Below are 14,960 nucleotides of genomic sequence, written 5' to 3'. Positions count from 1 at the left end.
CAGGACTGGACCATCCTGGAGAACGTGAACAGGTCAGGCTCTGGCAGTGTTACCAAATCTGTGGCTGTCCAGGACAAAGTCTAAAGCATCTGAGGAAGGAACTAAAGAACAGCTAGCCCAACTCCCAGTACCCTCAGAAATCTACGCAGAGAGGTAGCCATCAAGATTCAACAAAGGGATTCTTCACAGACTTCTCTTAAAACTGCACACATCGCTACTGTGGCCTAGAGTGATTTATTTGTCAAAACTATTTCCCTAACGTGTTTCAGAAGCATATGGAACTACACACACCACACCCCCAGTCTCTGCTGCCCTCTCTGCTGGATAAACAGAACTTCAAGGAAGTGTCTCACAGTGCCCTGGCCTCGAAATTTCAACAGACCACGGAGAGCCACAATTTTAAATGTCTCCGGCCTGAAAAAGCAATAGCCATCACTGTGGCATGCTCAAGACAAAAAGCCAACACTGTGCTGCGTCTCAATCAGTCAACTGCACTAAATTAACTGACTGCAATACTCCAACTTACACCCCCCACAAAAAACGCATCAAAATAGCATGAAGCCAGCTTTACTCACCACTCAAGGCACCATGTGAAAACTACTGCAAATCTTTTAAAAGCTACTTCAGGATATAAATGTTAAATAAGTTAAATTTTAGCTCAAGTTCTTCTTGAAATTATAAGGAATTATGCACATACACAATGCTAAATATATAATATTTAAAAGTCCAGTAAGGTATCTTTCTATAATTTTTAGGAAGTGTATCTGAATTTTATAATACTACATGAACACTTTGAAACTGACCACTCCATTCTATCTTCTCTCTTCCCTAAATATAAAAAGCACTATTTTTGAGACAAAGGACTTCACTGTTTGTTATTTTTAGCTTTGATATCAACATTTGCATATTGTTTTAAAATACATATAAAATTGAAGATTAGCCCATTTCTCCGTACCCAGATATGATGGTTTTATATAACCCACTTTAAAAGTAACCTTAAAGAAAACATGAAAATGAAGATAAATCTGATAACACACAATTTCTTAAAACCTACATACCGCTTTCAGGCAGACACACTCCAAAGCCCACTTGGTTCAAAGGCTTTTATTTAAAAGATCAGAGACACTTGGAAATCTGCAACAGAGGTATTCAGTGGATATGACATGCACACAGAACTAGGGAAATAAAATGGCCCAGTGGTTTTCCATTAAGTAAAAACTAGGAAAAACACAGCAAAGCCCCATCTGAAGTACAGATTAACTAAACTTAATGGGTTCAATTAAATGAAGTGACAATTTCCCAAGTTTAAGACAAATGTCTCTGAGTAATATTTAAATAGTACAGATGTCAACATGGAAGATTTAACTAAAAGAATCTACCAATTCATCAAGATTCTTAGTATCAGAGTGAAAAAGAAATTTTGTTATTTCCAAGGCAAGACTTTTGTAGATGACTATTTTAGTACACTGACTGAACTGTGTTTAGGATTTTAAAAACCTCTTACTACCTAGTTTTAGAACACTAAAATGAGGTAGTAATCTTAGGTTGAATTCTACTCTAAGTTTCTTTATTATAGTTCCCCTAAGATTTTTGATTCTAAAATCTACAAAGCAACAGAGATAGTAATCCTGCCATCGTTGGGATGATTTTCATTATATTTAATCATGTTTCTCCCTGCTTTTCAGTGGTACCCTCACACCCGACACAGGCGGAGGCACAGTCTTCCTGCAGACAGGCCGTGAAGGCACTTGCCCCAGCCTCTACCTGGTAGTTCTGACCGGGTCACATGCATTCCCTGATTATTTCACATATTTTCCTCTTTCCTTAGGGACTTTGATGTCTCTCCGTGAATGACAATAACAACAAAGCCAGGGAGATCTGTAGAGAGAAAGGAAATCATCTGATAAACCAAGTGCTCACAGATGTGGGTTCCGAGAGTGACTGGTCAGAATATTTTCATTCAAGATAATTTTTAATCTACGTAAATATCACAAAAATTGATACATACTACTATTCTATCTACTTCTCGCACTCTGGGAATCACTATGAATTAAAGCCTAAGAGGAGAGATGGAAACTCTCACAATGCCACACACAGTACACATCACAAGATGCTGGGCAGGTCAAAACTTTTTGAAACCTCATTTCCTTCCTGTATCTGTACAGCAGGGATAGTTCCTCCTACGTAACAGGATGAAGTGCTATCAGAACATATAATCCTACTACAGACCAAAAACGACAATCTAGAGATTTTAACTATACTCAAATACAGTACTTTTAAGTTCCTAGAACTGTTCCTTATCTAAAAATAACCACTGGTCAGGATGAATGTTACCGACGGCAGCAATGACGAAGGCAACAAGGACCACTCCAGCCACGGGTGCCTGGCTTCTGTTGGCGCTCTTCCTATGCTTATCACACCTGCTCTGTATACATGGAGGCTCTCCTGGGCTGCCGGTCCCACTACTGTTACCTGTCTCTGCAGTGCTCACTATCACGTACCGATATGGGATTCCTTGCTGTCTTGTCAACGTTTCATGTTGTAAAGAGTTTTTTACAATCAAGCTATAAACTCCATATGGACAGGATTATACTCTGTTCCCTGTGCACCTGTGAGAATACGCTGGTGCCGGGTTACGCAAGTGTCACCCACACCTCTCAGTTCCTCACACATCCATTCTCTGCAAGAAATTAGTTACTGCCAAGCAACCTGTGTTGAATAGGGTCAAGACAGGGCCACCTGGGCTAAAGTGAGTGTCACAAAGTCCATCCGCTGGAGCTCAACTACATCACACAGTCACTCAGGCAGCTGCCAATGTCTATTCTCTGAAAGGTCCAGTTTAATGTTTAATGATCTTTCCTCAAAAATACTGTGCTTCATCTTCAAAATTTTAAAGTATCTTTACAAGCCCAGTGAGAGAATCAAAATGAAGGAGCAATAATGAGTAGGAAACTCCTGACACGATGATGCCTGGACCAGAAGCTGGCACACAGTCCCCTGTGGGCGGGGAAACTGATCCTCAGAAGAGACATCACATCCTCAACAGTGTCCTCAACAGCACTCATGGGGAAAATCTGTGAGTGGCATTTCCTACGACTTTTTTCAAAGGTCCCTTGACAAGTCAGTAATGAAGGCAAGCAGAGGTTCAGCGAAGCCTGTGAGGGGACAAAACAGCGTGGTCCACAAAGCAAGGGCTCGGAGGGCCTGGCCTCATGCACGCACAGACTCCACACCATTCGTCTCGGTGGCTGGATGACCTGCACATTCCTCAGGCAGCCCTCCAAGAATTCCACTTCTGACACCCGAGTTTCTGACTAGTCAGCACAGTTGGATGCTGTTCTCTGACAAGAGAGACAGGTTTCGTCGGTTTTGTGAGGTTGGTGTCAAAGGGGAGATTCTTTTCAGCGTGAGCCCATGAGCAGATGACCCCCCGCCACATACACACAGATGAGCTGAGGGTAGGGCCAAGATTCTCCTCAAAAACAGTTGTAAACTCACACCAACAACTGTCTGTACAAGTGTATGTGATCTACATAATGTAAAGGGGGTTCTCTAAGGATCGACACACAATAAGCAGTCTACAAATGTTTACAGCAAACATACTCTCGCACATAAAGACCTCAAGAACTCGTAACCTCAATCAAACTTCCTGGAGATTGTCAAAATAAGTCAGTAATAAAATAGCCTGAAGTGTGACTGTGGCATCTGGGGCTCTCGAGCAGAAATGCCGACATTGTCTGGCCACAGTGCCTGTTCCCTCACATCTTCGCCATCCAGCCTTTACCTGGTGCAACTGTGAGGCTGCAACTGGGAAGGGCCACAGTGACAATCAGAGAAACAAAGAAAAACACAGGAAAAACTTTCCTACGTGAACATACTGTGGCTAGGATCCTAACAGGCAGCAAGACAGCTCTTCCCAACCGATGCCCAGAAGTGTCAGGGAGCCGGTGACTAAAACCCATGACGGTCTCCTCCCAATATCAAGATGGAATTATGTCCAATATTCTCTACCTAATCACACAGGGACACATACAATCTACCTTAGAAAGACTTCCAATATGATTAAATTGGGGCTACAGTGAAACTCAGATGTTGGAGAAATCTGCTACTGATGGACTGTAAATTGAACCTGCAGTTCTCTATGGACAGATGCCAGCAAGGCCACCACAAATCTCTACAGCAGGAAGGGTAATGCCAAAAAACTCACTAGCAAATTGTCTTTTTACACAATCTCTGTCAACAAGTGACTTAATCTGGTGATTTTCAAACTGCATCCCACAAAGGTGCAGCAGGCGTTCTGGGAGAGTGCAACACACAGTGGCTCCAGACTGCAACTCCCAAGAGCCAGGGCAGCTCCAATCGGACTGCACTTCAACAGCTCAGAACTGTTAGCAGCATTGAACTTCTGCTGCAAACACATCTGTGGAATTCAACTAGAGAAGGCAACTGGAAGCCATGAAACTTATTGCAAACAAATAATTATGACTGCCAGCAGAAACATAAACAGGGCTTTGAACTACTACTTTTGCTAACTACCACTTCCTGGATCCATCACACCCATATCACCATGTTCATGTGCAGGCACACAGTAACACCATCAGAAATGTTAATGTCACATCACCACAACACTCCCTGAATGTTCACAAAAACTCCTGTACACAAATGCACACAAGTTCATGGAAACAAGGAAGGAGGCATTTTAAGTTCAAGGTGATATTGTTCGTGACTTTCTCTAAAACAGGGATCCACCTGCCATCCACAGATTGGTGGTACAGGGATCAGTGAGCTTCTCGGAGTTACAGGAACACCTTTGGTGCTACCTAGATGCTAAATCTGAGGAGAAAACATATAACTCATCAATTTCCCAAAGAGCTATGTGACAAACCACCGCTATAAGATACCCCAAGATCTCAAATACCAAAAGAAAAAAAAAAGATGACAACAACTGACTGCTGGGGTCGTGTCATCAAGCCAACTGCCTGCTGACTTGTTAGATCAACATGCTGGCTGGTTTGACTCACTAATTAATTTGAACACGTAGTTTATTTACTAACTAGCTATGTGACCAAGTCACTCACTTGTCTGGGCCTCACTTGTCCTTTCTGTACAATCAGAAAGCTCTTCAGTTCTGGGGCTCTCTAGCCAGTGAATACACCAGCGCCGAGCTCTACACCCACAGCCCAGAGGCTGACAGACTAAACGCTAATCAGGGCCCAAGCAAAGGTCAAGTAACTTTTCTGATGTCTGGCAACAGTGCCCACAGAGCCCACAGCCCTCTTGTTCTAAAGGAAGCCATGCAGACAGCTCCTACAGAGGACACAGCCCCGAAGCAGAACGTTTTCTGTCTGGTGACCTCCCATCCCCACCCACCAGCATTCAGTGGGTAGGAACAGGCACCTGAACCCAAGGACCCAGGCTCTGGCTCAAAATGATGCGCTGAAGCCACCTGTCTGTCTCCTGGGCTGTAAGGAGAAGACAGTCCTGTCCTAGTCCTCACTGCTGCTCAACAAAGGTAAGGTTGGCACAAGCCAACGGGAGAGGGAGTGGAGGCTGCACGAGGAGGGCCAGTGTGGGCAGTCCACGGAAAGAGCGACATCCTTCCCACCGGGGACACACCGCAGGCAGCAGTGCTCACCTCTCCCTGAAGGTTCTATTCCCCACAGTCTAAACCACCACAGCTGCGTGTACACGTGTGCCCACGCGTGAACCACATCTCAGAACACAAGGGCAAATTCAGTCACAAATCAGACACTAACATGCTCAGTGCTTCATAAAAGAAAACCGACAGCTACGGAGTCCATCGCATGACAATGCATCACCTGTCACCTGGAGGCGGCCGCGACGACGCCCTTTGTGTCAGCCGGGCCGCTGCGGCTCCTCAGCCGCGGTGCACAACTGCCCCGTTTTACAACCGCGTTTCATAAAGTTTACAAACACTTAAAGAGGAGCACACGCCCAGCAGGTTCTGTTTCAATAACAAGTCTGCAGCCTGCCTGGTTTTTCTCGGCTGACAAAGGCGCATGTGTGGGCCCGGGGAAGCCGTCTGGAACCGAAGACGAGAAGCGAACGCGATCGTCCCCACAAAGACAGCAACTTAGATCCCTAGAACGATTTTTCTTAAACTCAAAATGCCACCCAGTTAGTAAGATCACAAACGGTGACGATCCATGTTTGGAAAGACGCGCAGCTGCCTGGGTCTCCCCTTCCCAAGTTCTCACAGAGCCCAGCCCCTTCTCTCTGGCTGGGTGCGCGGCCCAGGACCCGCCTCCTCCCCAGACCCCTCTCCAACCCAATACCCCTCCCCGGACCCGGGACTCCTCCTGAGGAGCCAGGAACCCCTCTCCAGACCCACGACCCCCTCCCCGGACCCCTCTTCCTAGGTCTCGGACCCAGGACCTCTTCTCCGGAGCCAAGACCCCCTGTCCAGACCCAGGTCCCTACTCCCGGGTCCCGGAACCAGGACTTCCCCTTCCTGGAGCCAAGACCACCTCTCCAGAACCAGGACCCCCTCCCCGGATCCAGGACCCCCTTACCCCGGGTCCCGGAGCCAGGACAACCCCTCCCGGGAGCCAGGACCCACTCTCCAGGCCCAGGGACCCCTCTCCCGGGTCCCGGGACCACCCCCTAACTCCGGTCCAGCCCGGCCGGCCACTCACCCGGGTGCCACCAGCTGGCCCGGATGCACGCACAGCTCCCGTACCACGCCGGCACGCTCCGACCGCAGCCTCCGCTCGGCCCGGGCGGCGCGCACGCAGCCCCCGGAGGCGGCGCGGACCGGGGCGAGCCCGGCGGGCGGCGCGGAGGCGGCGGCCTCGCACACGGCCAGCACCGAGCCGATGCGCACGGCTGCGCCCGCGGCCACCCTCCACTCGAGCAGGCGCAGCGGCGCGGGGCCCGGGCAGCGCACCTCGGCCACGGCCGCCGTCGAGGCGCCCTCGGCGGGGCTGCGGGCCGCAGCCGGCGTCTCCATCGCGCTGGGGCAGGCGGCTCCGGTTCGGCACCGGTTTCACCCGCCGCTCGTCACGCCGACTTCCTGGACGGCGTGTGACGTCACGGCGCGCGACGCCGCGTACGTGCGTGCGTTGGGGCCCGCGTGCCAACACGAACGCCGCGCTCCGGGCGGACGCCGGAGCCGCCCCAGCGCTGAGCCCGTGGGCTGGGCGCGGAGAGCCGTGCGACCGCATCCCGTTCATCCACCGTTCGGGTACACCGGGCCCGGCTTGTCGCATGGCCGCCGTGCCGCGGCCCTCGTCACGTGCCGACGCTCACGTCACGGGATGACGGGTCCCGGCATGCAACGCGGGCTATGTCGCCGCGCTCCGGCAGGCGCTGCGAGTCCCGGCATGCCTCGCGCCCCGCGGGTCTTCCCCTCACGGGCGCGTCGCTGCAGCCGCGGGCTCCGGGCGGGCTGAAGGGAGCGGCGTGCTGGCGGTGCCTCGTGCTGCCCCGGGGTCCTCCCGCAGGCGTTTCCGTGCCGGGGAGGTCGCCCGCCTCGCTTCCATTCTTTCGGCGTCTGCGAGGGGCGTCCCAAAGTCCACGTGACGCTCCTCTTATGTTTTGGCAGCTGGCGCCGGGACCGAACCGGGCTTGGCGTCGCGTGCCGCGCACTCGCAGGAGCTGCGGTGGTTCTTTCTCGCACTCGCGGTGGTCAGCGCCCGGGGGACCAAGAGGGCCGCGGAGGGACCGGACGCGGCCCCCGGCCCCGGTTCCCTCGGCGTCGTCGTGGTGCCGGTTCCCCCTCCCCCGGCGCCGTTCCCGCACCACCCCCTCTGCGCCGTCCCCCGACGTGGACGGGCTCGCTCCCGCGACGGTGCCGGTGTTTACTCCCGCAGGCATTGACAGAGTTTTGTAAAGGCGGGAGGGCCGTGCGGTGACAGAGACCCTGACACAGATGTCGACAGGCGTCGTAATTACTGGGTGGTGCCCGTGGTGTCGGCGTCAGTTCACACCGGGCGGGCCCGGCAGAGGAGGCTGAGACAGATAACTTCTCCGTGTTGGAGAGAAGCAGCCGCTCCGCAGACGGCGAGGCCACAGCCCCTCAGCTCGCAGTCTCAGCCTCAGGCGTGACTCGGAGTTGTCCAGGTTCCAAGACAGCATGCCTGCGTGGACCGTGTGGCCCGGCAGCACCTCCACCGAACACAGCGGTATCTCTGCAGCAGGACGTGGGTGCAACGAAAAACGCCACGCACGAATAGCCGCATGTCAGCTCAGATCAGGTTCTGCGGCCAGGTGAGTGACACCGAACTTCTGTGTTCGCACCTTTTGGATTTGGGAACTGTAACGTAGTCACCGTCGTCTAGTGACCGATGGGAAGAAGGAAGCCAGCTGTCCTGAATTCTAGTTCCATTTACTTTCCCTAGATCGGTTTTGTTCAAACATCAAAGGATTATGTTGTCACTTTTCCTTGCCGGGTTATGTTTTCTTTAAGCTCAATGGTGTTATTTGATGAGCAGACCGGGGTCGGTGCTGATGAGGCCTAAGCTGAGAAAGGAGGTTACGGGGAAGATAGGGCAGTTGTAGGGATGGGAATACCACCTAGGAGTGGTATGACATCTCTTGGGCCTGTGTATGTGAACATCATCTGCATGTGTATGTGTCTATGCTTAAGTCCCTTTAATTGTTTCATAGACCAACATGTGGCCCTCAAGAAGAGCTGTGAGGACTCTTATCTTACACGATATACAAAGATTAACTTGAAATGGATTAAAGACTAATCTTAAGACCTAAGAGCATAAGATTTCTAGAAGAAAACATATGATGTTAGATTTGGTCATTATTTCTTGGATATGGCAACAAACACATAAGGCAGCAGAAGTAAAAATAAGTGGGAATATGTCAAGCTTAAAAACTTTGGTGCATGAAAAGACATTCAGCGGAGTGAAAAGGCAGCCTATGGAATGGGAGAAAATATTTGCAAATTGTGTGTCTGATAAGGGGTTAATATGCAGAATATATAAAGAAATCCAACAACTCAACAACAATAAAACAACCTCATCTAAAAATGGGCAAAGGACTTGAGTAGACATTTCTCTAAAGATGATGTATGTACAAATGACCAACAAGCATATGAAAAGATGCTCCTAATCACTAATGAGAGAAATGCAAATCAAAATCCCAATGAGATACCACCTCATACCCATTAGGATGGCTACTATCAAAAGTTTTGGCAAAGATGTGTAGAAATTGGAACCCTTGTGCATTGTTAGTGAGAGTGTAAAATGTTGCAGCTTCTGTGGGAAACAGTATGGAAGTTCTTCAGAGTTACCAAGTGATCTGGCAATTCTGCTTCTAGGTGTTTAACCAAAAGAATTGAAAACAGGGATTAAAAGAGATATTTGCACACCCATGGTTGTAGCAGCATTATTCACAATAGCCAAATGGTGGAAGCTACCTGTGTCAGTTAACAGATAAATGGATAAGCAAAGTGTGTTATGTATATACAATGGAATAGTATTCAGCCTTAAAAAGTAATGAAATTCTGGGGCCGAGCCCGTGGCGCCCTTGGGAGAGTGCGGCGCTGGGAGCGCAGCGATGCTCCCGCTGCGGGTTCGGATCCTATATAGGAATGGCCGGTGCACTCACTGGCTGAGTACCGGTCATGAAAAAGACAAAAAAAAAAAAAAAAAAAAAAAGTAATGAATTTCTGATACATGCTACAAGATGAATGAACTTTGAAGACATTATGCTAAGTGAAATAAGCCAGTCAAAAAAAACATACTCTATGATTCTGCTTCTGTGAGGTATATAAAGTAGTCAAATTTATAAAAACAGAAAGCAGAGTGGTGGTTACCAGGGCGGGGGGAATGGGGAGTTATTGTTCGATGGGTATAGAGTTTTAGTTTTGCAAGATGAAAAAGTTATACAGATCTGTTGCACAGCAATGTGAATATAGTTGCTACTAAGCTGTACGCTTAAAAAATGGTTAATATGGTAAATTTTATGTGTTTTCTTTACCACAATTAAAAAATTTAAAAAGAAAAAAGTGTGAGAAGCCCTAACAGAATGAAACCAGATGATTATTTTTCAGACTTATTTTAAAAAATCACTGTGCAGTGTCCTGGTTAATTTTTGGCATAATAAGATAAATATTAGTTTTTCTGAATCAAATACTCTGAGAATGTGCTTAATTCTTGTTTCATAGTGTAAATCAGAATCACTTGAAAAGCATGACAATAGGTAATGGGAATTCGGTACATGAGAATCCCAGGTCTGTTTAGATGCCTTTTAAAGATTACTGCCTATGACATCTGTTTCTAAAAGTCAATGATTTCTAGGCAAAAAATAAATAAGAAAATAAAATGTTAACCAGTTTCTAATCTTGATTAATTTTTTTTTTCTTACTCTTCTTTGTGCTTTTGTTGTAAGTTCTTCATAACTTCCCACTCAGGCCAAAATCATGAATAGCTTTAGATTTTGGTTATACTGTGAATCTTCCCCTCCCACACTGGAAAAGTTTTTATTTTTATTTTTTATTGAAACATAATTGATTATACCTATTTTGGGGGTACAGAGTTGAATATCAATACCTGTGTTAACTGAATCTTAATGTTGAAAATATATTTACCTTGCCGAGGATCTCTTCAGATGATGATGATGGTGCTTGACAGTAGGGTGGATGACATTTTGCCAGTTGCTGTACCCAGTGCATCCCAGAGCCTGCTCTCATTTCACCTGCACCATAACTTATTAAGGTGGCTGCTATTACTAGCCTCCCCATAGATGAGGAAGGTGATGAAGAAGTTGGCTAGAAGCTCAGAGCTACACAGCCAGGAGAGGGCAGGACTGGAATCCCAAAGCCAGGTACCCAACTGCTACACTGCTCTCCTAACCTCCACTAGAGATCTTTGCTTTCTAGGCTAGTTAACAGGCTATCAAAATAAAATTGGACAGCTTTTTCAATAAATACTGTTTATCCAAATAATGTAGAAATTACTAGTGATGGATGTAAGGATATATTTGATGTTTAGTTTGATATTTTATTTGTTTCTTTTTATAAGATGATTGAGCAGGAAGGGACTGTGGCCACCAGACCGGTCCAACTTCAAGGACAGTTGAGAATGATGACTTGGATCGCGTTTGAGGTAGCAAGTATCACAGCCCACTCCCAAAGCACCACAGGAGCAGGGCACAGGCTCAGATAAGGTAAGGGTTGGTGCTGGGGGTGGACATGGCTCCTGCTTTCCTGCATTTCACAGAGACTGATGCTTCGTTTTTGGTCTTGGCAGCCATTTGAAGTAAAATGTCAGAGAAACAAGGAGTAGTGAGCTCCACCTTTCGCTTGTCAGGCCTCACGAGCTGCCATGTAAGGCAGCAGTTCTGCCGCTCAGGGAGCTGCCTCCCTTGGGCCTGAGGTCAGGGTCTGAGCTCTGACATTCAGACTGTGTGGTGCTGGGGCAACCTCTCAGGCTCTGCACCTGAGCCACGGGGACTTGGCGTCAGACTGCCCTTCCTTGGAACTAAGAACTCAGCACTAGATTTGATCTTTGGTTAATTTTTATATATATTCATATCACATATGTTGAAATTGAGCAATAATTCTGCGCAATCCTGCTCCAGCTGCCAGTTTTTCAGGATTCCCCACCTGAGAGGAGAGAAAGATTCTCTCCACCCACCCAGTCACTGGAGCCAGGAGCCTGTGATCCTTCCTAGACCCCGCTTCCTTTCTCCTAAATTTGGCTCCAGAAACAATTCTTGAGCACTTACCATTTGCAATGCATTGTATTTGACCATGTGGAGGTACAGGGAACAAGAAACAGCTCCCACTCTGAAAAAGGCTACAACTCCTCACAAGACATGATCACCCTCCCCTGCTCCTGTTGCCAGTGCCTCCCTCTTGTGCCCTACTTCAGCCTGCAGCCAGACCTCAGGGGCATTGGGGCCTCCCTGGCTCCTGCACTTCTGATCCTGGCTCTGGGGTGAACTTCCTAAAATGCCAGTCTATTCATGTTGTTTTACCAGCTGATTCAGAGTGAATCACAGTACCTCCCCCATCTGCCCTTGCATCCCTCTTAGTTGCATCTTCCACATGGTCGCGGCATCTCCCAGAGTATGGTACAAACCATGCTGAGATGTTTACAATGCACTGTGATGCTGTCCTCTCACTCTCTCTGGTCATTGCCTACAGTCTAGAGGACTTTGCTCAGGGGCCCCTTCCTCACTGCAGGCTCCCCAGATCTCCACCCGGGTAGGTTCACATTCTCTCCCCTGTGCCCTGTGTGTTCTACACACTTTCATCTCCTCGCTGCACTTGTTTATAGTTCTGTGTCTCCCTGAAATAAACTCCTAAGAAATAAGGTTTGTGTCTGACTTATTTTTGTTCCTGTTTGGCTTGAGTAGCACCAGATACATATTAGGGACCTTGCAAGTAAAGAGGATGTGTCGGAGATGACTAGCTCTTCTGCCAAATCCAAGTTCTCTTTATGATACATACGCGGATTGCATTTCCCAGCTTTCCCATGCAGTTAGGTGTGGCCAGCGACTGAACATCAGCCAACAGAGCAGGAATAGAAGTGGCACGAGCCTCCTTCAGGCCAGAGGGAAACACTGCTGCGGCATTCTTAAGAGCCAGGAAATGACAGCGGCAGACCCTCTTAGTGGGGTCTCTGCATGATCACGTGGAGAAAAGCCACTTGGCTGGTGTGTTCATGCACCAGGGCTTCTGAGAGCAGAAGACAAATGTCTACTGCACAGAGCCGTCACATGTGTGGGCCAATTTGTTACTGAATCCTGTCCTCCACTAAATAATACACTTGATTTATTTCCAAAATGCGTTACCATTTCTTATTAAATTTCTCAGAGAAAAAATAATCTTTGTGAACATTAAAATGGTTGTTTATAAAATAGGAGCTTCACAATTTAGACTATTTTTGACTCATTCTATCTCTAAGTGAGTGCCATGCATCATATACATTTTCAGCTTATATTTTAGGTACCCAAATCGATAAACTTGTGGTTATCAGTAGAGAATACTGTAATTCAGAATTAGTAATGAGGTGGTCTTCATGATATTGAAAGCCGTTGGCTGCTGAGAGGAGATAGTGAATTTGCTGGAAGACGTGGCTAGGTAATATAGAGGACACTTTTCATTAAGGGTAGCAGCCCAAGTTAGACACATTTTAGTTATTTCCTATCTAGTTTTTTCTAGTAGAAAGGAATTAACCTGTGTGAACGAAAGGGATCATCCTGGCCATGGAGTGAGGAAACAGCACTTGCTAATAAATTTGACGTTAGAGGATGGGAGAGTGTCTAGTTGTTGCATTTATTTGCTGCAATAACTTTTCATTCATCCATAGAAAAAAAACTGATGTCTGAATTAAAAGTAATATGAGTCAGACAGTAAGAGGTCCTATTTTAAGCATAGTTATTTAACTCAGTATTTTCATTCATATAAATGTTGCAAGGATACTATTTAGATGTGGATTTCCACTTCTATGATTTAAGTGGGAAAGAAGATTTTCAAAACTTTTGAAGAGAAAATATTAACAGCTAATGTTTCATTAGAACCTTTCATTTTTAACAGTTTTACTACTAAAAAACTTGGAAATATAGAAGACTATAAACCTAAATCCCTCATAATGTAAACCTAGAGATAATTTTGGTATTCTCCCAGCCTTTTGATTATGCTTATGTATTTTAACATATACTTATGTATTTACTTAAAAATTTTAACCTGGGGACTTCCAGAATGGCAGTGTGAGGAGCTTGGAAAAAGTTCTCCCTAGAGAAACATCTATGAAACTGGTCAAAATTGGCAGACAACCAAAATCTCTGGCTGTTTACCAAAGGACTTACAGCAAGTGAGAAGTATTTGACAAAATCTGTGAAACTTAGTAAGAACAGTGGGAAGTTGTGGAGTGTGCCAACTCCTTGTTGTGAAAGAACTATTCCATCAGGCTCACAGCTGGGTGGGGATCCCATCTCCCCAGCTATTCCGGGGGGATCTGGTGAGCATCAGTAGGCCCTGCTTGCCCCAGCTCTGTGCAGTGGAAGGTATACGCTGGCAGGTTGTGGCGGCCAGTGGTGCCCATTCCCACCTCCGGCTCCTGCTCCATGGCACAGAGTTTCTGCAGGAGGAGGAGCAGTGGCCAGGGCAGTCCTCAAAGACTGGAAGGGACCTGGACTTGCCCGAGATGCTTATTGGGATCAGACTGTGGCACAAGACAGTCACTTGAGTCATAGAAAAACACCTAAAGAGTTCAACCGAAGATAATTATGTAGGTAATTATAAAAGACAGTATAACTACATATTTCTTCTTTCCTTATTTGTAAAGTTTTTATTGCATCAAAGTTTCGTTATTGTGTACCAAAATCTATAAAATTGTATTGGGCCTATAACATATAAATGTAATATATTTGATAATAACCATACAATGGAGGAGGGTGGGAGCAAAGCTGTGCAGAGTAAGAAAATGACTCCAGATGGTAACTTGATCCAGAGGAAGAAATAACTGGATTTGATAAATAAGATTAATGTAACAAACTATAAACTTATATATTTGCTTTCTTTTCTTCTCTCAGCTTCTTAAAAAGACATAGACTACATAAAGCAACTCAAATGTTCATCAGCTCATGAAAGGGTAAACAAGATATGGTGTATCTGTACAATGGAATACTATTTGGCCATAAAAAGGAATGAAGTTCTAGTACTGGCACAGCATAGATGAAACTTGAAAACTACAAGTGAAAGAAGCCAGTCACAAAAGACTGCTCATTATATGATTTCACTCGCACGCATTGTCCAGAATAGGCAAATACAGAGGCAAAACGTAAATTAGTGGTTACCTAGGTCTGGGGACTCGGAAGGTGGGTGGGCAATGTGGAGTGACTATTAAGGGTACAAGGTTTCTTTTGGGGGTAATAAAAATGTTCTGAAACTAGATTATGGTGATGATTGCATAACTAAATATATTAAAGCTATTGAATTGCATACTTTGAGTAAATTTTATGATTTGTAAATTATA

At 46.5% G+C, this 14,960-nt stretch overlaps 1 protein-coding gene and 1 long non-coding RNA gene across 6 annotated transcripts in view; one reads left to right on the top strand and one right to left on the bottom strand.

Moving 5' to 3' along the window:
• The window catches only part of CTDP1 (CTD phosphatase subunit 1), a 90,696-nt gene extending 83,667 nt beyond the window's left edge, over positions 1-7,029 (bottom strand). For 3 of the 5 annotated variants that reach the window (XM_063076984.1, XM_063076985.1, XM_063076987.1), the window contains exon 1: positions 6,657-7,029. In XM_063076984.1, the coding sequence (XP_062933054.1) occupies positions 6,657-6,970 (314 nt within the window). In that variant the 5' untranslated portion in view covers positions 6,971-7,029. The remainder of the gene's footprint in view (positions 1-6,656) is intronic. The other 2 variants (XM_063076988.1, XM_063076986.1) reach the window with 2 other exon arrangements.
• Positions 7,030-7,374: 345 nt separating this feature from the next.
• On the top strand, positions 7,375-12,293 carry LOC134362034 (uncharacterized). The gene is made up of 3 exons (XR_010021515.1): positions 7,375-8,229; positions 10,998-11,142; positions 11,226-12,293. It is a non-coding gene; the product is annotated as an uncharacterized LOC134362034 (long non-coding RNA).
• Positions 12,294-14,960: the final 2,667 nt, after the last annotated feature.

Source organism: Cynocephalus volans, chromosome 13, assembly GCF_027409185.1.
Source record: "Cynocephalus volans isolate mCynVol1 chromosome 13, mCynVol1.pri, whole genome shotgun sequence".
NCBI lineage: Eukaryota > Metazoa > Chordata > Mammalia > Dermoptera > Cynocephalidae > Cynocephalus > Cynocephalus volans.
Note: the sequence above shows the minus strand (reverse complement) of the source record. Positions and strands in the feature narration are given on the sequence as shown.